Here is a 25,730-nt window from a genome sequence, read left to right on the forward strand (position 1 = left end):
TTGTCCCAAAACAATTATGGATGGAGAGAGTGTCTTAATCTGGCAGAAGGACAAGGAAGAGTGTGTGACGGAGGTGGCAGGTAGAGAAAGAGGGCTGTGTGATGCTGGTGATTTTTAAAGGGATAGTCCACTCTGAAATGAAAAACTATCATTATTTACTCCCCTTTCATGTCGTTTCAAACCTGCATTGATGTTTTTCAGTAGATTTTTACGAAAAGAAAACTCTTGCACAACTCTTTGCACATTATGACTAAGCTTCTTTGTGTTTCAGTGGGGGAAAAAAACATTTGAGAGAGAGTAAGTAAATAATAAATGTTGTCTTTTTTTTTTTTTTTTGGTGAACTACTCCTTTAAGACCATAAAATTTGGTTTGAGAGATCAGAGTTAACATTGGAATTAGTGTTAGCATTTCAAGGTATTGGGTTTTCAACCCAGACTCATCAGGAAATCACGCCCGTGGCGACATTTTTGAAAAATAATATTACTGTAGGTTTTTTTTCAAAGTGAAATATCCAGTGAGTGGCGCTAAAACCAAAATGCTCTGTTTTATTTGAAACAGAGGAACAGGAATCTAGTTGTTTGATTGTTGCATGAATCACAGCAGTTTGGAAATTAAATAGACGGTGAGCGGGTCTAAAATGTTAATGCTCAATTGCAATCGAAAATAATGTAACATTAAACCTAACAGAAAGTGTGAACAAAAGCAAACATAAGATTAAAAACGCATTTCTAAAGCAGCCATGCCATTTTATCTGGCTTCTACAAGTTTTGAGCTCTTTTATCAAGTTTTCTGTTTCACGGTATTGTACCCGGCACTTTGAAAATTGCAAGTGCAGTGCTGCACCAGGTGAGCCGCTGAGCAAGTTTACTATGTCAGAATAGCCATGCATATGGAGCGGGTTATGTGATACAGCCATCAAAATGTATTATTATAACAAATTGTGCACTATGTAAAAAGTGTTTTAAGGTCATAACATAATATTGTGCAAGGAACCATGTAAAAATAAGGAATAAAAGTTGTTGGTGTTTAACTTCCACTAATTTTCAATTCAGCTGGAAACAGCAGTGAATTGTATGTATAGGTACATTTTTCATGTGGATTTAAAGGCATGTTTTACCAGTGTTGTGGGGTTTTGATCTATTTCACATTAAACTTTCGAGTTAAACTGTCCTTCTTTCTTTTGACCCTTCTCTCTTCACATTCCTGTCCTTTACTTTTCGTCCAATTACTATAGTTCTCTTCATCTTCCTGTGACTGACGTCCATCATCTCTGTGATGTTCTGTGTGTCTGTAGGGGCCGTGCTGCTGGGATGATGTCCTTCTCCCTAACAGGATTCATGGAGTATGTCAGTCACAAGACTGTGATGGTACAGTTGCGGTGAGTCTGCAACAATTTTATCGTATTATGTTAATTATTATTGTGCCACTTTCCTGAATGAAAAAGCACCAACAAAAGATGACTAGACAAGCTTGTTAGGCTGGACTGTTTTGGTGGTTTTAAAGGACATTTGGTCACTTATAAGTTGGTCAGGCTTGGAGGCGAGCCGACTTGAAAAGCTAAACCAGCTAAACATCAGGTTGGCTGGCTGGGAGAAGCTGTTTTTAACGAAAGATATAGCAGAAGAGGACAGGAAACTGTGGTGAAAGACATGAATAGACCTGCAACATGACACTGAGTTCAAACCCAAATTTTTTATCATTACATAGTCACTTACATTATACCAAAGCTGTCAACGTACTACATTCAACCACAATTTATTCATTTTACAAAGCCACATTTTCAGTCCAGACACCATTTTTATTGTGCCTTTTTGTCCAGCTAGCGCTATATTGCTGGACAGACAAAAAGGACTGTCCACTGGTTGGACTAAATTGGTAGCTTTATTTCAGCTGGGTCCAATATTACCACCCTCATGCTGCAAATCCATAAAAACCACTGCAGTTGGGTTGTTTGAGACTGTTCATGGGGGTTTGCAGGGCATGATTACATCTCATTTGTACTTCTTGCAGGAGTTCTACCTGAAATGTGCTGCCCACCCTACCTGTGATAATGACACTTCAGCATCACTGGACTTGATAATGCCCAACACACGCAGAGTGCCCTGCATTGCCTGCACTGACATCATGTGAGTAGCTCTTGGTTTTTCCCATGTGTCTGTAGCTAAACCCATTATAGAGGTCGAAATGAGTCTGCACAACAAAGAACCAATCAGACAGTTCATTACAACATTAATCTCACCACGTCCTAAACAAGCCTGATGCGATAAATCAACAAAAGATAAAAGCTTTTGTCCTAACCAGCCACGATTACAAACAATGCTATTGGTTGCTTGGTTTCTATTAGGGCTATGAATTGATTACAACCTATAAATAAAAACCCGCAGCTACAAATATATATATATAATCTAATAATCTTTGATTTATTTAATTTGGGGATTTAATGTGTGTGTGTGTATATATATATATATACAGTGAGGAAAATAAGTATTTGAACACCCTGCTATTTTGCAAGTTCTCCCACTTAGAAATCATGGAGGGGTCTGAAATTGTCATCGTAGGTGCATGTCCACTGTGAGAGATATAATCTAAAAAAAAAAATCCAGAAATCACAATGTATGATTTTTTAACTATTTATTTGTATGATACAGCTGCAAATAAGTATTTGAACACCTGTCTATCAGCTAGAATTCTGACCCTCAAAGACCTGTTAGTCTGCCTTTAAAATGTCCACCTCCACTCCATTTATTATCCTAAATTAGATGCACCTGTTTGAGGTCGTTAGCTGCATAAAGACACCTGTCCACCCCATACAATCAGTAAGAATCCAACTACTAACATGGCCAAGACCAAAGAGCTGTCCAAAGACACTAGAGACAAAATTGTACACCTCCACAAGGCTGGAAAGGGCTACGGGAAATTGCCAAGCAGCTTGGTGAAAAAAGGTCCACTGTTGGAGCAATCATTAGAAAATGGAAGAAGCTAAACATGACTGTCAATCTCCCTCGGACTGGGGCTCCATGCAAGATCTCACCTCGTGGGGTCTCAATGATCCTAAGAAAGGTGAGAAATCAGCCCAGAACTACACGGGAGGAGCTGGTCAATGACCTGAAAAGAGCTGGGACCACCGTTTCCAAGGTTACTGTTGGTAATACAATAAGACGTCATGGTTTGAAATCATGCATGGCACGGAAGGTTCCCCTGCTTAAACCAGCACATGTCCAGGCCCGACTTAAGTTTGCCAATGACCATTTGGATGATCCAGTGGAGTCATGGGAGAAAGTCATGTGGTCAGATGAGACCAAAATAGAACTTTTTGGTCATAATTCCACTAAACGTGTTTGGAGGAAGAAGAATGATGAGTTCCATCCCAAGAACACCATCCCTACTGTGAAGCATGGGGTTGGTAGCATCATGCTTTGGGGGTGTTTTTCTGCACATGGGACAGGGCGACTGCACTGTATTAAGGAGAGGATGACCGGGGCCATGTATTGCGAGATTTTGGGGAACAACCTCCTTCCCTCAGTTAGAGCATTGAAGATGGGTCGAGGCTGGGTCTTCCAACATGACAATGACCCGAAGCACACAGTCAGGATAACCAAGAAGTGGCTCTGTAAGAAGCATATCAAGGTTCTGGCGTGGCCTAGCCAGTCTCCAGACCTAAACCCAATAGAGAATCTTTGGAGGGAGCTCAAACTCCGTGTTTCTCAGCGACAGGCCAGAAACCTGACTGATCTAGAGAAGATCTGTGTGGAGGAGTGGGCCAGAATCCCTCCTGCAGTGTGTGCAAACCTGGTGAAAACTACAGGAAACGTTTGACTTCTGTAATTGCAAACAAAGGCTACTGTACCAAATATTAACATTGATTTTCTCAGGTGTTCAAATACTTATTTGCAGATGTATCATACAAATAAATAGTTAAAAAATCATACATTGTGATTTCTGGATTTTTTTTTTTAGATTATGTCTCTCACAGTGGACATGCACCTACGATGACAATTTCAGACCCCTCCATGATTTCTAAGTGGGAGAACTTGCAAACTAGCAGGGTGTTCAAATACTTATTTTCCTCACTGTATATATATATATATATATATATATATGTATGTGTATACACATTAAATCCCCAAATTAAATAAATCAAAGATTATTAGAATACAAGAAATATTTTACAAGAAAATAGTATCTCAATCTTTCTACATTTGTGAAATTTACTATCAGTTATACAATTTACTTTCCATTTAAAAATTGTTTCTACCTTTTTTAGTGTAAGGATTTACTTTGAAACAATTTTCACAAATTTCACAAACAATTACAAATAAACGACAAGCAACGTATTTTTTCAATACTTAATATATACATATATATTAAAATAATATTAAATAATAAAATTATTTAAATAAACATTTGTTTATTGGGATCAAAAAATAATATACTTATTTGCAAACTGAATGTGATGGTTTTGGACACTTCAGTGTTAATTCCAATTAACTGAAATGTATTATATTTTAAATTTATATTAGCTGAATTTTAGAGTGCCTTTTTGACTGACTTAAGTACATTTTTATACGGTAGGTCATTTCATAAGTACTTCTATTATTTTTGAACTTTAGTTTAAGTGTATGGTAAAGTAAAGTATACTATAATGTAATTTATACTGAAACTTGCATATGATGTATTTAAATATATTTGTAATTACACATTTACTATGACTCAATGGGATTGCAATTCAGTTGCAATTCAGTACATTTAACATGTATTAACTTTAAAAGCAATAATTTTTATGTGCATTTTGGAATATCGCATAAAAAAAAAATCTGGACGTAAACACCAAGGTGTGCATAAATTCTAAAAATGTGCATAAAAAACGTGAGGATAAAATATGGAGTCAATTTAATGCCGCATATATATGCAAAAGAAAATAAAGTTTTGCAAATGAAAATAAGTTTTGCAAAGAAAAATAAAGAATTGCAAAATAGATAAATAAAACAGAGCAAAAGCAATGATTTTGCAATACATATTTTCCATGGCCATATCTACTAATTTATTTGCAATGCAGCTTTTATTTTGCGTTTCAGTGAAGTTTGAGTTTGCGATACTGTTTTCCCTTTGCGCTTCACGTTTCTGCGCGTCTCACTTTGTGGCGCTGTTTTGACATGGGGGTGGAGTCAGGGGACGGGGGCGTGTCCAACAGGCCTGGGCATGCCTCCCTGGAAGTGACGTCATCGGCCTGAGATGCAGATCACAGCTGATCCAGGCACCGTCATTGAGCAGAGGCATGCGGGCGGATGGTTTCCTTTTATTCACTAGCTTTAAAACATGCATGCTTTCGTTTTATTAACAAATGTATATGTGTATTAGCAGCGTTTGCTCAAGTTAAAGAAGTTGTTAATATGAACATCTGCTGTTTATTTCTCTCAATGTGTGCACACTTTTATAGCATTAAAATGTGTATTGTTTCATCTGGTTAACTAAATGTGCATTAATAGTGCTTGTTTAAAATCTCTTAACCTGTGCACAGCGCTCTTTGTTTACATTAGTTCAGAGTTACTGCTAGTTTTAATGTAAAAGAATGCAATTAACTTCACAAACTATACATCATTAAAAGGTCTAAGACTCAAGCTTCATATCCATCTCGACTTCGTTTTCATTTACATAACTCCTGGCATAAATTAAGAAATGACTGGCACTGGAAGTTTAAAAAAAATGAAGCTTGAGTCTTTTGGTTTAAATTTCTCGTGGCCACGAGATATTAATGGGTAAACAAACCAGCGTGACCATAGCAACCTGGGATTATCAGAGATGTATTTATTAATATTTTATTTTTAATTAAGAAATTATAAAAAAAAAATACATTATTAAATTATTATATTAACACCACCACGGGTAATTTTACCCATGTCTGTTTTTCAAATAGGCTACATATTATATTTTCAATTAAAAATATCCAAGTCTTACAGTCATTGACTTTTACTAAAATTGTGTTATTTACAATCCCTGTTTATTGTTAAAAAATTGTTTAGATAAAACCAGAACAAAAATGGGGCATTTATACCTATAAGCGCCATCAGGACAAATTTACGCATAATTCCTGTCATCACGTTCAAATGAAGATGTTTTAGATGTTTATTCCTCTACTCATAAATGTTCAAACTTTGGATTAAATATTGGACAAGAAAACATTTTTATCCATCCCACAAGTCTTGTAAGTCCATGTATTTTATTAGTATTAGTAATATTTTTATATTCGTTGTTATGTATTTGATTTATTTTCCCTTCATTTCGATCTCTTAACGTTCAGGGCTGTATTATAATAATAATAATAATAATAATAGCCTAATATACACATATATTACATAAAAAGACACGATCAACGGACTGTGGGATGGATAAATATATTTGATCAGTCTCTGATAATCCCAGGTTGCTATGGTCACGCGGGTTTGTTTATGCATGATTAAACTCATGGCCACGACATAAAACAGTATTATCACGTTCCCACGACTTAATATCTCGTGGCCACGACAAAACTAAACCAAAATGACTTTTTAATCTTTTTTTAAACTTCCAGTGCCAGTCATTTCTTAATTTATGCCAGGAGTTATGTAAATGAAAAACGAAGTCGAGATGGATATGAAGCTTGAGTCTTAGACCTTTTTAATGATGTATAGTTTGTGAAGTTAATTGCATTCTTTTACATTAAAACTAGCAGTAACTCTGAACTAATGTAAACAAAGAGCGCTGTGCACAGGTTAAGAGATTTTAAACAAGCACTATTAATGCACATTTAGTTAACCAGATGAAACAATACACATTTTAATGCTATAAAAGTGTGCACACATTGAGAGAAATAAACAGCAGATGTTCATATTAACAACTTCTTTAACTTGAGCAAACGCTGCTAATACACATATACATTTGTTAATAAAACGAAAGCATGCATGTTTTAAAGCTAGTGAATAAAAGGAAACCATCCGCCCGCATGCCTCTGCTCAATGACGGTGCCTGGATCAGCTGTGATCTGCGTCTCAGGCCGATGACGTCACTTCCAGGGAGGCATGCCCAGGCCTGTTGGACACGCCCCGTCCCTGACTCCACCCCATGTCAAAACAGCGCCACAAAGTGAGACGCGCAGAAACGTGAAGCGCAAAGGGAAAACAGTATCGCAAGCTCAAACTTCACTGAAACGCAAAATAAAAGCTGCATTGCAAATAAATTAGTAGATATGGCCATGGAAAATATGTATTGCAAAATCATTGCTTTTGCTCTGTTTTATTTATCTATTTTGCAATTCTTTATTTTTATTTGCAAAACTTATTTTCTTTTTGCAATACTTCATTTTCTTTTGCAATTCTTTATTTTTCTTTGCAAAACTTCTTTTCTTTTGCAAAACTTTATTTTCTTTTGCATATATATGCGGCATTAAATTGACTCCATAGATAAACCTTTTGAGTAGGATAAACATTTTATCCGATAAGAAAAAATGCACATAAACTACGATGGTAACACATTTACCGAATAAATTCTACCATGCGCATCAAAAAAGTCATGTGACTTTGCACGATGGGACTGGATAACTTACTCGACTAACCAGCGGACCGATCTCGTTGCACAGCATCTGAAATCTTGTTCTGAAATGCCTGAGCAAAGTCTGTCACCAAAGTATTTCTGTATAATTGTCTTACACGACTGTGTTTCCAAACAGCAGGCATCCACCTCCAAATGCAATGACAGCATTTATTGTGTTTCATCTGCTCGCTCGCACAAGTAATTCATCATATATGAAAATGATTATATTCAGTGGCTTCTCCTACTTTTCTTAGTGATATTTAGTGCCAGCTTATCAGGGAGTGACGATTTTGTTCTTTTTGACTAGTTGGATGGAAATGGTGCTTAATTCACAAATGTTTTATGCGATATTCCAGTTTTGCGCATAAGTTAAATTTGCATCTTTGGATGGAAACATAGCAGACAACGACTACATGGGAAAAGTAACTTTCTAAACAAGTTCAAAACAAGTTTGACAGAGCAGTCTGGAGACTTTATAATTGATCGATTGATCCATCAGAAAGAAAAGATGAAACACCTGCAACACATTGTACAAGTAAACTAAAGATTGATACAAACATTCTGAAAGACAGGCTGCTCGTATTCCTGAACCTACATACACCTCCTGCTGTGCGGCCCTTCAATCAACAGTGGGCATTTTTCAGAAAGAGCGGGCGCTAAGTGTGTCCTGCCAATGAAGGTCAGCTATTAGCGGGGCGGTCCTGCGGAAACGCTCCTACCTGCTGCTCTCGCACGGAGGGTCGGGCGGGCGTCAAGCGCCTGGAGAAACCAGACAATGGAGCCCAATCACCAACAACCACCATTCAAATCAAGGACTGATTGAAGTAGTGCTGCAATTACCTTCCTGAGTAGAGCTTTGTTTTTCCACCGTCCTCCACTCCATTCTTCCTCCTCCTCAGAGATCTCCTCCATTTGTTTAAAAGGGCACTGACAAGGACGCGGCCAGTCTCTTACAATAGAAGCAGGAGAGAGGGGTCAGAGAGGTGGAACACTGTGTTAGCAAGTTGACTTCCAGTCAAGTGAGTCTGTGTTTGAGAGTGAAGGGGGACTTCTGGAGAAATGGAAAGAAAATTGTCATGAGATTTCAGACGGCTGTTTCTTTGCTTATACACTAAAGTATCAAGGGTCTTTGAGATCATTTAAAGTTTTCTGAAGGTATTGAACAAGCGACATATCTAAACAAGCTCTCTATCCTCCCCCGTTTTCCCTGAAGCCCTCTCCTCATCAGAATGTCATGATAACTCTCCAGATTATATTTCACCCCAAAATCAAAATCAGAAAGAATATAAAACTCTTATTTTGGACCATTATATTTTATTACATTGTGCCATTATTTTCATGACTGTTTAGCGTGTTCCCTTCAAAAATTTTCATTGCCATAAGGCTAAATTAATTAATTAATTAATTGTTTAATAATTACATTGTGAATTGTGGTAGGTTTCTTTTGGTAGTTGACTCTTTTTATTGGTAGATTTTTAGTTAAAATGGTTATGAATGTTTAAGAAGTGTATTCACCATTTTTGCTATCACCAGGTCATTTTAAATGGTCTTGCAGTGTGATTAAATATTTTTTTTTGTATGAGTATTCCATGTCATGTGCCCATATTCTCCTATTTTTTTTTTTTTGGTTTGGTTTGCTTTGACTTTGTGGTAAAATGTGGCCTGGACATTTTTTTTTGTGTGACAAATTTCTTGTGAAAATTTTCTATGTGACACATTTCAATATGACAAATGTTGCCTGCTGTCAGAGAGTGAATCTTTTCATTCTGCCTGTCTGGTGTTTTTATTCAGACCAGTGTGAAACTAATCCAATATTTGTTTATGCATCAAAGCAACATACATGTTAATCAGGCTTTTATTGAAGCTCATACTCAAGGAGGAAAAGAAACCTCAGTTTTATTCAGAGGCTGTGCAAAAATATGCAATTTGGTGGAGATGCTGATATTTATATGGCCAAAAAGTAAGATGAAGTAGCATGTAATCATTGAGATATTTATAACAGTATAACAGACTTGCATAAAATGCATATAAATATCAGTTGTCAATCTTTCCCATTATTATGTCTTAGAAAGATATTTAAGTGTATGCTCAACAGATATGTTCTGATTGGCTGTGATTGTATAACATTACAGTATTGCTGCTTTCAGTGTGGACAGACATTATTACTGGAAACTAGTAGTATGTTTCCTGTAAACACTTTTATAATATGATGAGGAGTTGTGTAACTGTTGACTGTAAGTGTGACTCAGGCCTCACCATGTCTTCCAGGACTCCAGTGCTGGTGTTTCAGTGTGCCGAGCGTCATGTGATCTGCCTGGAGTGCTTCCACCTGTACTGTGTGACCAGACTCAATGAGCGACAGTTTATCCAGGAGCCGCTGGTGGGCTACTCTCTGCCCTGCGCAGGTAAACATACCTTAAGTGTTCACCAATGTGAATGGCTATTAGTGTGTGTGCATCTGTATTTGGTGTGTTTGTGTGCACAGGCTGCTGTGTTTGGCAGTGATTGATGGTGGTGTGTCGGTGGCTGCAGTGAAGAGGAGATACTATCAAATTGTTCTCCTTCACTCTCTCACATACACAGTCGCTCACACACATACTCTCTCCGGGCCCTCGCCGTGCCCCCGTTGGCCCACCACATCCGTTAATGCCACCCGGTAATGGGGCTCCGGGGAGAAGCATTGACCCCCTATCAGCCAGAACACCCCACCAATCTCTCACGCGCTGTATCTCTCTGTATCTACCGCTGTCTTGCCCTTGCACTCCTTCATTTGTTTCACTGCCATTCTCCTCCTTTCGTTTTCTGTTTCACTGGTATGTTTTTGTCTCATTTTGTGCTCTCAGTACTTACAGTTTTGCTTTGGCTGCAGCCGGTAAAGACATGTGCTCAGCGCACTCTGGGTAGAAATGGGAGTTATAGAGAATTTAATAATTCAGGTTCTGATTCCAAATCCACCTAATAATTCCAGTTACTTGAGTTATTTTTTCTAGAATTTTTTTTAGAATAATTATTTCCAGTATTATAATTCTGGTATTATACTAAGCAAAAATACTACACATACTTTTTGGTAACCTATTTTATTGCTTTTTTATTTTTATTTAGAATTTTTGGAAATGGAGAAATGAGTTACATTCACACAAAGATCTACTGGAGCTCAAACATACTTTATGCATTGGATTACTAAGCATTTAAAGCCATTGTTGGTTATTTAAATATCTGATGGATGAACCTATGCCTTGGTTGAATTCGTTCAATGCTGGAAACTGAGATAAAACTTCCCGGTGTTATGGGCGCCGCCATCTTTGAGCTTGTCAATATCAGTGTGATTACCTGAGTTAGAATAAGGTTGTGACTTCAGCTCTTTATTCATAGAGATTTGTATTCAAGCAACTGCTTTCATCTTTGAACATTCCCCAAAAAGCGACTATGAATGCAGCCATCATGAACATGTGTATTACTGATATTTGTATTACCTTTTCATTCTTGGCACTTTATTTTATGTTGGAATGTTTTTATTTTTGTAAAATATTGAAAGAATAATGGCAGAAGTTCCTTTTTATTTATAAATAAATAAATATCCACTGGTTTAATGACTAATGGAAGAAATAACGAATAGATCAATTCTCAAATAAATAAATAAATACATAAGCAGCAGAACTGTATTGATGATGATGATAACAACAATAATAATAATAATAATAATGTTTCTTCAGCATCAAAACAGCATATTATAATGATTTCTTAAGGATCATTTGACACTGAAGACTGGAGTAATGATGCTGAAAATTCAGTTTTGCATTACAGGAATAAATTACATTTTGAAATGTATTAAAGTAGAAATCTGTTAAATTGTAATAATATTTCAATTAGTATTTAAACTGTTTTTACTGTATCAAATAAATGTAGTCTAGATACAACAGATAGATAGATAGATAGATAGATAGATAGATAGATAGATAGATAGATAGATAGATAGATAGATGTGAGTGTTTGTCTTTAGTGTGTGTGTGTGTGTGTATTTGTGTTATTGTTGTCACGGCGTGTTTTTGTGGCCATCTATCACTGCGTGTGTGGCTGCAGACTGGAGATTGTGTAGAAAGGTCAGACATCAGCTTCAAATGCCATTTCCACTTTTAAACAACTTTCAACAGTCCAGCCAAAACACGCTTGTCCAAAAGGCACAGATGAAAGAGGCCAGTCACATCCACGAAATGTGAAGGAATGATCGTCTGCCTCCGATAAACACAATTGTGTGAGCTCAAGAAGCTTTTTCTCTGAAAATCCAGCGGAAGCCATCGCACCCTTAACCTTCTTTTGAAATGAGCTTTAACATAACACCATATTACAAGCTGACCTCAAAGGCACAAAATCTCCACTTAACATTTAGTCATACACCTTCGATGGAGGAGCACGCACGGCATCCTGTGCAGGGCGCGAGAACTCCTCCTCTTCTGTTGGTCTGTGTGAATCATTAGCATTAAGAACAAGTAGAATTTTACTGATGCAAATGTGCTGAAAATTACAGCAGTAATTTGGGCAGTAATGTACCTGCGCTTGCTGCTACACTGAATCATGCTATTATTTTGAATGGGTCACACTGTAGCATGACAAATCAAATTTTCTGTGATCTTTTGAAACAAGAGTTAGTTGTACTATGTAAACATGCTCTACTGAAATATACAAAACTCAAAACTTCCTCCACAGTCCCAAAAAAAAAAAAAAAAGCTGCAAAAATGTTCTTTCTCAGTTTTATTTTTCAAAAGGTCCCCAGTCGTTTCAGCCGGATCTTAACTATTTAAATGGATCATTTCAGCAGATTGTTTTATAAACCTGTCACAATGTCATACAGGTTTTGCAAAGAGTTTAAATACATTAAAAACGGATGTATTTTCAGTACCACTGTAAAAAATCATCAATTATTATAATATAATAACCACATTTTTCACTTTTGTGTGCTGTCAGATTTAGGTTTTAGAAACAGTCTATCAGCTTTATTCTGTCATCATTTTTAGTAAAGTTGCTTATTTGGCTAATTATATTCACTGACTTAAAATAAACACTTGTCAATGTCATTCTAGCTCCCGTTTCAAGAATCAGTTGACTCTCAACTGGATGACATTGGAGAAAGTAAGCTTTTTCTTGGACATTACAAGTTGATTGAAAGTATATAAACAAGGCTTCCACCTCACTCTGTCACCCGTTCTCCATTCCAGCGAAAACACTAAATAAAGTGCAACCAAACGCCCCTGTTTGGGGTTTTGAACCTGTGGGGTTTTTTCTATGTGATGTAACCCTCAAAATGTGTTTTGTTTTTGGCTCTCAATCTCAAAAATCATAAATGTAGTATGCAAATTGGCTTTCAAACTCAAACATGACAAAGAAAATGCTATAAAATGACCAAAATAAATTATAAAAGTAGTCCACAAATTGGCTCTCAAACTCAAAAATGACAAAAAACATCTGTATGAAATGACAAAGTAGTATTATAAAAGTAATCCACAAATTGGCTCTTAAACGTAAAACTGACTGACAAAAAAACAAAAAAAAGTATAAAATTTGTATTATAAAATAATTATAAAAGTAGTTCATATGACTTATTTCAAGTCGTTTTGTGTGAGGAAAAGACTGAAATATAAGTTGTGAACAATTCATTTACTTGAGATGGATCTTCTTAATGGTTTGTTCACAAATCAGATGGATCCAGTTCACAAGTTCACTTCCTTTGTATTGCATGGAAAGGAAAAATGCCAAATGCCTTTGGAACAACATGACATTTACTTTTGGATGAACTGTTCTTTAAGGTGGTATGGCAATTTAAAATGTATCTATTTTCTAAATGAGATTCATCTATGTATACTTACATGTTGCTAATTCCGTCGCAACTTTAAACTGAAGATATGTGCCCTCTACACTGTATGACAGTTTCTCTCATTTTAGATGAAATTACAGTTTTTTATATCTTTTACATCTACATCCATTATTATTCCTGTCATTATTTCAGGTATGGGTAGATGGCCGCCTCCCACAAAAAAATTCACAGGGATGCTCTCTAACACCTGCGGGTCCAGATTTTTAGAGTTAAAATCTGATCATCCTACTTCTAAAGAAACTCACTCACACACACACACACACACACACACAGACACCAATTCCCAATTTGAGTAAATGTGACTCAGTGAAGGGTTGGCTGCATGTCTCTGTGTGGGCATACTTATCAGTGATATGAGCAGAGTTGCATGTTAACTGGGCTCAGCCGCCGATGGCTGGTGCGACGCTAGATAAGGTGGAATTGCTACAACACCTGTTGGAGGCAACCTTGACATTTTATCAGCTCAGAAAAATATCCTTAAATACCACGGACTGCCTGCAGCCACTCCTAACACCAGTCAGAGAGTCAACTTGGGGAAAAAATCCAACTGAAACTTCTTTGCTGCTTCGCTTGGATCACTTAGCTCATGCTAGTGCGGATCTGGGGACGATTGATGGTCCTTTAGGGATATATATATATATATATATATATATATATATATGTTGTAAAACTGATTAATGCTTCTGCAGGACCGTGCATTGAGTTCAGAGATTATCATGGAAATCCTGCTTCTGGCCTTTATTAGTATTCATATAAGGATCAATGTCTTTGGCGTATAAATAATCCATGGTAGACTGCTATCCGCTTTAGATGAATAATCCTAGAACTTTGTGCACGGTACATCAGTATTCCTGTACGGATGGCATGATCTGGTGTAAATTTATAGGCCTGTTGGGATTTTTATCAGCTCTTTGCTCTATCTGTAAGTCTGTATGTCTCTGTAAAGGCCTGTGCTGCTCCAGGTGTTCTGGAAGATTTTCTGCGAAGATTCATTTCCCTTCTTATAAAGGGAACAATGTCGTGAAAATAAAATAAACAATAAAAGTGTCACTTCTTGGATGAAGGAGGGTGGCATTATAAGGGAATCGGGAAGATAAGGCAAGGGAGAAACACAAGGGGATCAAGGTTTGGCTGGTTAGCGTGGGCTACTTGGCTCTTTTCAGGGCCTTTGATAAGCATTCACAAGAATCTGTGTATTCTTTATACAGAGGAAATTTATTATTTTAACAAATATTTCATTATAGGTGTTTTAGCAGTGCCTTTTTTGTGAAGAATATACAGTTTTTTTGCAATGTTTAGATCACATATTTTATTATAGTACATGTTTTAGCGGTGCCTGTTTGTCTGCTGTATTTGATGTCACTAGTGAAAGGTTTCGGACTGTGTATTGTTTTTTGCTTTGTCTTGTTTTGTTTTCCCCTGTCTGCTGTATTTGATGTCATTAGTGAAGAGTTTGGGACTGAGTATTCTTGTTTTTGTTTTTTGCTTTGCTTGCCTTTATTCTACTTTACTTTGATTTGATTTGTGATGTTTTGCTTTTTGTTTTGTTTTCCCCTGTCTGCTGTATTTGATGTCATTAGTGAAGAGTTTGGAACTGTTCTTGTTTTGTCTTTTGTTTTAGTAGTGCCAGGTTTAGTGGAGTTTTGTGAATTCTTGTTTTGCTTTGCTTTTTGTTTTGCTTTGCCCTGTCTGCTGTATTTGATGTCATTAGTGAAGAGTTTTTTGTTTTAGCTGTGCCAGGTTTAGTTTAGTTGTGTTTTGTTATTGGTTTGTTTTGTAGATGTTTTATCAGTGCCAGATTGTGTTTTGTTTAGTTTTGTTGTATTTGTCAGTGGAACTATTTATTCTTGTGGTGCCTTCAGCGAATCCACATCTTGGTACCATTTTCCTGCAGTTCCAGAGTGATTAGTAATTAGATGAATGGAAATGCTAATGGCTAGTATAAAGTCGACATATTCTAAACACTGCAGGACAGTGGCATTCTAGGATCAGGTTTGGACACCCCTGTTCTAGAGAGAAGCACATATTATTTTATTACAGTATGTAGAAAAAAAATAGAAGTGAAGCGACCAGACGCAGTCCATTTGGTTTTAACTGGACGTTTAGGGCCTGGTTAATTTGTTTAATACAGTACTGCATTTATGTTAGTACTGTAAATATGATACTGCGGTAACATACATTGAATGCATGGTTCTGATGTTAATTAGTCTGTAGTCCTCCTTCTTGCTAAGGACACCTTTATGTGTTGCTATAACTTGAACAGCAGAGCATGGCACCAACAACATATTTAAAGAAGGATTTAATTTGAGGAGAGTCGCTGAGGGTCCCAGACCCACCAAAAGTCCCTAAAAACTAGAATGCTATAAACATAAAACAACATTTTTAATTTATCTATTGCACTAACACAATGAGATGTTGTTGGTTATTTGTCCCAGTTTTATATGGAATGCTACTCCTGAAAGCTCGCGTAAGTGCGACACATACTGTCTTGCAAAGGAATTTGCATAGAGCCACTGTGTGACACTGGCAAAGTGGATCCTCATTTTCACCGCACTATAATATTTACTTTATTGTGCTATGTTAGTACAATCGTTCAACAGCACAGACATTCTAAAATTGAAAAAAAAAAATAATAAATATATATATATATTAGTATTCAGACAGCTGAGTAGCACAAGACAGGAAAGAACAGATTTCATACTGGAAATATCATGAGAGTAGATGGGTAGAGTGGAAAATTGCTGACTTAAATTAGTATCTTTCTTCTACAATTATTCTCTTGCTCTCACTCTCTTTCTCAGTAGGGCTAGCTGTCAAAAGAAGGATCTTCTTGATTCGAACATTCACTGTATATGTTTCCGCAGTGCACGGTATGGGCTTTGATACAAACGAACCCTAGAATTGCAGCAGTACTCAGGTACACCCCTGTTGGCTGAAAGCAAAAGGTTACAGTTCGGCATTGAATAATAAACTTTCTCCCTCCAGACAAATGAGTAACGGTGCTCCGGCGAGGCTTTTCAGCCGTCTTTCTCTCAGTTATACACACACCCACATGGCTCTGTAGGTCGACTGGCTTTGAACTTGTGAAGCTCAAAGCCTGGCCTCTGTGGCAGTGGGTGCTTGTTCTTTGTGTTTTATGTATAATGTGATAAAGCGAGCAGGGTTTTGAGGGGCAAACCAAACCGCTGAATAATAGAACACAAAAAATTCTTAGACTTCCCCGAAATCCATGCCATTGAAAGATGAACGAAAGAAAAGCAGCTCTTTTATATGATACCTTGGCTCACTGACTAGCAGCCAGTCATCCAGCTCATGCTGGGTTTACACAGATATCGAGGTGACAGTGTGACACACTAACATAAGTGAAACACATGCTCATACAGTGCTGTGATATTATCATTATATTCTCCAATATGGGCTATTTGAAGAAGTAAAAATGGTTGCAGATTTTTGAACAGAATGTAATGTTGTGCAAAGAGTGACAATGATAATATCCAACATAGGCTTGTATCGCCCCTGTGAATAAGTAAATGCCCATTATACCTGATTGGACAACATTTACTGTAGCAGCAATAACTGCAACTAAACACCACCTAGAGTTTGATTTGATTGGCATATCACTGAATTCACACTTGCTTTGATGACAAGTCAATCGGGTCAATGGCAGCGAGGCATCCTCATATACTCACTGACCACCTGTTTAACTGCTTGTTAACGCAAATATCTAATGAGCCAATCACAGGGCAGCAACTAAATGCATTTAGGTATGTAGATATATGTATATATCAAACCAAGTGGCTTTTATTCAAAATAAATGAATTATAATTTTTAAATTACAAAACAACAACTTTTTTCCTGGTTGTTAAATATACCAAAGATGAATTCAGGCTATTCCTGCTTAATCTTTTCCATTTCTAGCAACAATAACAATATTCCATTGACTGACGCATAATAGGTGTCTTATAATTAGAGTAAATCGCTGTTAGATTTCCAGGTGTCAACAAACTCCAAACAAATTGCGGCAGGTAGATGATGCTATGCGAAGCTAGCATTTGGTCTGCAGGTGTATGATTATCAACAGAGATGATAATTTATCTTTTTACACATGCCTGCTGCTTCAAATGTCTTCTAAATAGGCTTATTGTCAATCTAAAGTTGCAACTTTGAGTGATTTGATGGTTTTTATTTGCTTTTTAATTATCGTTATCTATCTACATCTCAATGAGTGCAAACATGTTTGCTTGGCGTTAAATTAAATTAAGCTTCACTACACTAAAGCTACAGTCCTGGGAAATGTAGCAAGGTAAGCTACAGTAACATGGCAAAAGTAGTTTACTACATCTAAGCTATTTTTTTTATATTGAACCAACATCATACCAAGTCAATGCTCTCTCAGCGATCAATAAAACTCTCAGTCAAGCAGATAGACAGGCATAATAGTTCAGGATTAATTGTTTATTCAACAACTGTTCCAAACCAATTTGGCAACAAAAATCAGTATCATGTACTGGGCCTCATATTGTGACATAGGCAAAATAAATGTTTGCTGTCGGCCGGAAACCTCCTATTGGTAGTTGGAATTGTGGCTTTATTGTAGGCTATACAGATACATTTTTACAAAGGGTAACACTTAACAATAAGGTTCATTAATTAACATTAGTTAAGAATGAACAATTCTTCTGCAGCATTTATTAACCTTAATGTTAATTTCAACATTTACTAATGCATTATTAAAATCAAAAGTTGTGTTTGTTAACATTAGTTTATGCATTGTGAACTAAGGTGAATAAAGAAAACGCTGTACTTATTCAATCAACAGTTGTTTTATTTACCTTCAGACTGCAGACTAACTGAGATGCTCTAAACTGCACGCCGCACTTCATTCATGAGAGAGACGGGAGGAATAATGAGGTTTGACTGACAGTTTAAGGAGCCAATGGCGTTACGGGGTTTAGTGGCGGTGGCGTCACTTACTGATCCAAGATCAGTGATATGTAGCAGTTATATTTCTGATCTGAGCTCGAGTTTCAGAAATGCTTTGGATAATGTAACGTTAGCTTTTGTTGATCAAACAAAACTTGATCAAAAATAGAGCTTCACTACTGAAAAGCTATTTGATTCAGAAAACAGCAACACTACTACCACGCTACTGAGAAATGTAGTTGAACTACGAGTGTCACACTGCCCAACACGGCATTTGAAAGTGTGGCTTAAAGAAATAGTTCACCCAAAAATGAAAATTTGCTTCAAATGTACTCACCCTCAGGCCATTCAAGATGTAGATGAGCTTGTTTCTTTATCATGTCAGAACAGATTTGGAGAAATTTAGCATCACATCACTTGCTCACAGATTGATCCTCTGCAGTGAATGGGTGCCGTCAGCTGATAAAAACATTACAGTAATCCACAAGTAATCCGCACCACTCCAGTCCATCAGTTAAATTCTTGTAAATCAAAAAGCTTGTAAGAAACAAATCTATCAAGACGTTTCAACTTGAAACCATTGTTTCTCTTCCTCCAGTGTTAAAATCCAACAACTCATTTGTTTAGAACTACTTTGGTCTGGTGCTTGATCTGTGAATATTTCTTACCTGATTCAGGAGAGACAACTTTTTCACTGGAGAAAGCGATATAGAGGACTCGTTTTCTTAGCCAGAAGCAACTGTTTGAAGTTAAACACATCTTAATGATGAATTTGTTTCTTACAAACACGCAGCTTTTCACTTCACAAAACATTAATTGATAGACTGGAGTCATGTGGATTACTTGTGGATTATTGTGATATTTTTATCAGACTCTCATTCTGACGGCACCCATTCACTGCAGAGTATCCATTGGTGAGCAAGTGATGCAATTCAAAATTTCTCCAAATCTGTTACAGTGAAGAAGCAAACTATATCTTGGATGGCCTGAGGGTGAGTACATTTTCAGAAAATGTTCATTTTTGGGTGTATTTTGGGGCCACTCTGCACTGACAAACACAAACATATCTGGGAAGGAACCAATCCAGAACCCTTCCACCAGCATGCTGACAGCAAGCTTCCGAGGAATATGAGATTAATGTTAAAGTGTACGTCAGGCACCCAACAGTACAGTATGACATTTCAGTTATGCAAGGCTGGTAAGGTTTAAATAGAGACATCAGAAAGACGATTCTTTTGGAAATGGTTTCATCCCAATCAGTTCTGTTACTCTTTCTTTATAGAGGAGATGTAAAGATTGCTGAACTTCGAAACACCTTATTAGGACACAATGGAAACCATTTCAACATTAAAATGAGCGAAGTGACAATAGGGTTTTCAGTACAGTCTCTTAAACACCAACTCAGGGCCCAATTACTGACAAAAACGAAGCTGACTCACTGACAGCAGGGCATTATGGGCCAGCTAATACTAGAGCTGTTGACGTGGAGCTTGCGGCTGACACTGAAAACCTGATACTCTAATGTGTAGCACTTGCTGAAACCCGCCACATTATGCAGAAACGCTGCTGCTAATGTGCTTCTTGTGACACGAGGGATTTTGAAAGCCTAATTTCAAGAATAATGCTGAATAGTTTTGTTAAAAGGCAGGACTGAACTGAAACAAAGCCTTTTTTTTTTTTTTTTTTATAAACTCTGATACCTTTGGAATATGTCCAGGAGCTTTGATTATTTGTATCCTGGGCAATAATAGGTTTTCAACCTTTTGGTAATAGTCAGTGTATATCTTACGTATTGGGTCTGAAATGGTTTATTTATTATCATTTTTTAATTCATTTTTTAATTTCAACCAAGCAACCATTGTTTAGTCAAACTGTTTTTTTGCAAGAAGCAATATACAGCACAAATCTATTTAAAGTACTTGTTTTCATGCTGTTTTACTAAATAAAGACAAAAAATTATAATTGATGTTCACTTATATGCACCAATATAACAATCTAAGATACAAAATTGCCTTATTTACTTAAACATAGACTACAATTTAAAAGATTAGGGTTTTTAATGTCTCTTATGCTCACCAAGGCTGCATTTATTTGAGCATAAATACAGTAAAAACGGTAATTTTGTGACATATTACTACACTCTCAGAAATAAAGGTACAAAAGCTGTCACTGGGGCGGTACCTTTTCAAAAGGTACACTTTTGTACCTATTAGGTTCAAATATGTACACTTTAAGTACTAATATGTACCTTTAAGGTACCAAAATGGACCCTTTAGGTACCTTTTGAAAAGGTACCGCCCCAATGACAGCTTTTGTACCTTTTATTTCTGAGAGTGTACAATTTAAAAATGTAATTTATTCCTGTGATGACAAAGCTGAATTTTCAGCATCATTACTCCAGTCTTCAGTGTCACATGATCCTTCAGAAATCATTCTAATATACTGATTTGCTGCTCAAGAAGCATTTCTTATTATTAGTATCAGTGTAGAAACCAATATTGTGGTGGGAATGGTTATACATTCTTTCTTTTTTTTCAGGATTCTTTGATGAATAGAAAGCTCAAAAGAACAGCATTTATTTGAAATAAAAATCTTGCATGAAATAAAAATATTTCAATGTCTTTACTGTAACTTGATAAATTTAATGCAACCTTAAATTATTAAAAAGTATTAATTCATTAAGAACATTGCTAGATACTTTCACGATCATTTTTGATTTGAAGATACAAACAAATTAAACTGAAATTGATAGTTTGAGCTGACTCACTGCAATTATTTGAATTTACTCACTCTAATTATTACAATTTAAAATAACTCTTTTTTTTATTTTAATATATTTTAAAATGTAATTTGTTCCTTTTTGGGCAGCCATTATTCCAGTCTTCAGTGTCACATGATCAATAACAATCAGTTGTTACTGACGTTTAAATCACAAATGATATTACAACAGTCACAGATCTTAAAATTAATCTTACTTGGCCAAATGCATTATTCAAAATATTGCTATATATTGCATGCAACATGCAAGCAAAAAGATACAAGCAAGATTATATGTTTCCCATATTTGCAAAGATAAATTAGTTTGATTCTGTAATTTTATGCTTTTAATCATCTTAAATCTGAATGTGTACAAACGTAATTCACAGTGGCATCAGTGTTACATCAGTCAGTGGAACAACAGCTCCATTAATCCTCATCACAGTGACTGTCACATTTACACACACTCTCTCTCTCTCCTTAATCAAAGAGATAATTAGGAGATAATTAGTGGGTTGGAAATTTGGGCAAGGAATAGAAAAAAGACAAAACCGTTTTACTTCCTTCATCAGAGGCCAGATTGAGGCACAATCTGTCTGGGAGTCAGTCTCCACCCGTCAGGGGAATTGGGAAGGTGTGGAGGTATACGTGTGCGTTCACCTCCACACGACTGGGAAAACAACCCGTCTCTCATCACAATGAAGGGACGAGGGGAAAAAAAGATCATAAACAATGTGTTAAAGTAGCTTCAGCTATTTCAAAACCTGTGATTGGTCACTTTGCATGTCAGTCAAACATGCCGTTTCTCTCTGAGTGGGTAGTTCTCGACTAGAAAAAGCAAGTTGATCAAAATCTGGTTATACTAAACTGAATTCATGCTAACTATCACAAGTGTAGCGACAGTGAGATATAATTGTCAGTAACTGTGGACGAGGGTTCATAAACGCAGTCTATTGAATCATAATTTAGTCCATTAGAGCAAAATCTAGTATATTAAATCATAATTTAGTCCATTTGAAGAAGGAGTAGCTCACATTAGATTGTTGTTATCTCTAATGGAGAGCGTAAGGCTTGAATTTTAATTCAGACTTTTATGTTCTTTAAAGCCACGCACTCTCTCGTATCGGACGACATTTCCGTTTCTCATTATTCTCATGCTGAATGCAACCGCTCGGCCCTTTTGTCTGGTCAGTTGCCCTTCATGCTGGAGAAGGACATTAAAAATGAGATTTGGAGGCCCCTTTATCACTGCTGGACGGCACGCCGGAGGCATGGCCAGCGAGGAGGCCCGGTGAAATATAGCGCGTCTATCTGCTGAGGAGACACTAACCACGCTTTTATATGGGTATTGATTCACTGGCCCCTCTCTTTATGAAAAAGCCACTTTTTTTGTTATCTGTTTCAACAAGTTATTAAAGAGGAAATTGAGTTATAATTCTGATGGATTTTTGTAGCATGTTTGGGCCCATTTTGCACTTTTTCTCTCTGTCTCACCTCATCCATTCCTTTGCATGTCTTTATTCACAGTTATTCTGTGGTTATATATGTGGTGCAAGCGTTTTAATTAATAGGCAATTTTAACATCTCAATTCACATATATTAAATTTGATTGACAATATGCAAGCAAAATACCCTAATAAATGTATTACCCTATATACAGTGGTGGCCAAAATTATTAGAACACTAGTATATTCACCAGCTAAAAAAATGGCCTCATCATGATCCAGTCTGTCTGGAATGACATGAAGAAACAGAACAAACCGAGACACAGAGGGCAAAAGCTGCTTTAAACGCAAAGGATGGTCTCACCAAATGTTGATTTAATTTAGTTAATAGAAGTTAATTGATAAAGAAAATCTATTTCTGACATTATTTTTGACAGCATCCTCATTTTACAGCATTTTTACACAAGTGCCTAAAACTTTTAACAGTACTGTAGCTTCGCAGGTAGGTTTCTTGTAGCCTACACCATTGTGGGCATGTCCGCATTCAAGCATTTGAATGGATTTAAACAGCTTGCACTTTTACAGCAAATTTAGTTCACAAATCACAGTCAGTCACAACCTAAATATAAGTAAGGGATAATTCGTGGCTAGCTGTGCATTAAATGATTTTAATGCATGACATGGAGGCAAAGAACCACCAGACACAGAGTGGAGAAAACAGTGCATTAATATAGAACAGTGATTAAACTGACTTGGAACTACTTGTGCAAACATTTTAATGCACACCTGCCAGCCAATCAGAATCGAGACAGACCATGGTATTATTTTCAATAATCAACACTAAAATAGTAACTTTTCCATATAGTCACACACATACTCAAACTCCAACAATCTTCCGTTGACACAGCTGATTTCCAGGGACATATATTACATTTAACCAGTTAATTAAATCAATCAGTCAGAATACTATATACTGATACCAATAAAATTGTAGCAGCATTAACAAACCAGCAATTCATTACAGGACATAACTGCAGTATAATGACAAATAATTGATTTTGATTATTGCTGTTGATTGTAATGATGATGGTTTATTGCTTATTATGCATCAGAAAACCAAGATTTTACTTTGTGTATCTTAGTAAAAGAAGAAAACAGTTATTCAAACTGGGAATAAATTATATATGGAAAAGCAAGCAAAGAACATTCCCCATCACTGAAACTGTCAAGTTCACCAAATTCTGCAATGTTATAAACACTGCAGCTGTCAACACAACCAAATGAATCTCTTACTTGCATCCTATCTGCACTTTGTTGTTCATGCTTAGAGAATTTCAGATTGAGTGCAGAATTCAGTCAGTTCAGACTCACAGTGAACAAAAGTAAGCATTTTTTGCCAGCCTTATCTTGAATTTGGGGGGCATTTTTGTTTATATTGGTGGCGAACAAGTGTGTACAACAGGACCGTGCACTTACCAAACACTGTGTTGACCAAGCATTTGCGTGAAGTATTTTTCTGGCCTTATATTACCTCAAGCCATTTACCAGAGTTTTCATAAGACACAGTTCTTGTTATAGTATCATTATGAGCAGAGTTTAACTCAGCTACAAAGGTATCAAGGAGAGAGAGTGTATCCTGTCAGCACAAGGTAAAGTCTGCGCTGGCTTTGTGTTTGGCCTGATGAGCTGGGCGTTTTCTGCACAGGAAGCGGCCGTGAAAGTAATGCTTGGTAAAGGGTTTTGCCATCAGGAGAGGAGATAAGGTGTTCTCTCACTTTCTCTGTATTTCTCTCTCTCTCTGGCTGCGGCGCTTTTAAGTGGTTCAGCCTTTGAAGTGGAGGCAATTGGTTCTTGCTGCATGTATTGCCATGGAAACGATTTGACTCTGCCATCCACAAAGAGCCCCCTGTAATATGAGAGCATCTTTGGAAGCCATTTGGGGTCCGTCCTGTAGGTTTGAGAGGTGTGCGAGTCTCCTTACCTGTCGTACAAGTCTTTGTGTTTTGTGGCAGACTGAAAGCCATCCATCTCTATTTCTTTGCTGTCTTTTTTTTGTCATAAACACATCCCTCAGAAATCTGAGGATGTTTTCCAACAAGCTCAAATCAACTCATAACATCATATTATTCCCTCTCAAAGGTGCTTCTGACTTTTGTTTCTGTGTATCTCTGGTCTAGAAAGCCAACAAGTAGATTTTCCACTCAGCCAGCCACATGCGGCAAAGTGCTTGCGTTTGTTCTGCACCTATTTCCTCCAGAAATAATCTCATTTTAGAGCTGGCTGGTGTTTGGCAGTCTCTACTCTCTCATCCCAGGAGCCTCTCACTCTTGCTGTCTTTCGGCAGCAGAAGGGTTTGATTTGATAAAACCACCGCAGAAACATCCTCCGTGCTCGCTTGTTTACCTCCACTGACTCGGTCGCTGCTTCAAAGCCGGAGTAGACAACATTGGGAACTGGGGAACTAGTGTGAGCGTGTGTGATCTCGTCCTGTCAGTGTTTCTGTTCACCGCTGTTTGTGTGTGTTAGAGATTAACTGATGGCCGTGGATGGGCTTTCTGAAGCTTCGCTGGTCTAAGTTTGAGTCAGGAGGGAGATGTGGGTGTAATTGAGGTCGTTTGTCAAAGTCTTGACCTTGTCTAGTCTGGCCGCTGTCTGTTGAACAAAACATAATGTTGGTTTTTATATATAGAAAAGGCGGAATTGATGTTTACCAGGCCAGAATCCCATGTAAGAGGTTTTTATATAAACCTCACACATAGAGTTCCTATAATGCAACTTTAAGAACACACAAACCCCCTTCTGAATTGTAATTATTGAAGTTAGATGCTTCCCATAAAGGCTCCGATATACTCAGAGCAAGTTATTTTTTGTTCTTCGCTTTCAATAACAAAATAAACAGTGAGAAAACAGCAGTTAAGAAAGCATCTGATCACATCAACCCAAGTTTATTTATATAGCACTTCATACAATAGACTGATTTAACGTTTAAAATGTAAAATTTTATTTTGACCCTCTAACACTTGCACTCTATTAGTTTTCCATTCTATCTACTTGTTTTATTTTTATTTATTATATAAATAACAACAAAAAAAACTTAATTAGGCTAACCGAGACTTGTCATACCACTTGCATATTATCGCTCTTTTGTTGATTTTGATTGGTTCTATTG

The 25,730-nt window shown here is 36.8% G+C and overlaps 1 protein-coding gene across 4 annotated transcripts in view; it reads left to right on the forward strand.

Moving 5' to 3' along the window:
- prkn (parkin RBR E3 ubiquitin protein ligase) overlaps positions 1-25,730 on the forward strand; it is a 141,481-nt gene that overhangs the window by 63,758 nt on the left and 51,993 nt on the right. For all 4 annotated transcript variants that reach the window (XM_058795299.1, XM_058795300.1, XM_058795302.1 and 1 more), the window contains 3 exons: positions 1,296-1,379; positions 2,012-2,127; positions 9,836-9,972. In XM_058795299.1, coding sequence (XP_058651282.1) covers positions 1,296-1,379; positions 2,012-2,127; positions 9,836-9,972 — 337 coding nt within the window. The remainder of the gene's footprint in view (positions 1-1,295; positions 1,380-2,011; positions 2,128-9,835; positions 9,973-25,730) is intronic.

This window comes from Onychostoma macrolepis, chromosome 13, assembly GCF_012432095.1.
Source record: "Onychostoma macrolepis isolate SWU-2019 chromosome 13, ASM1243209v1, whole genome shotgun sequence".
Taxonomy (NCBI): Eukaryota; Metazoa; Chordata; class Actinopteri; order Cypriniformes; family Cyprinidae; genus Onychostoma; species Onychostoma macrolepis.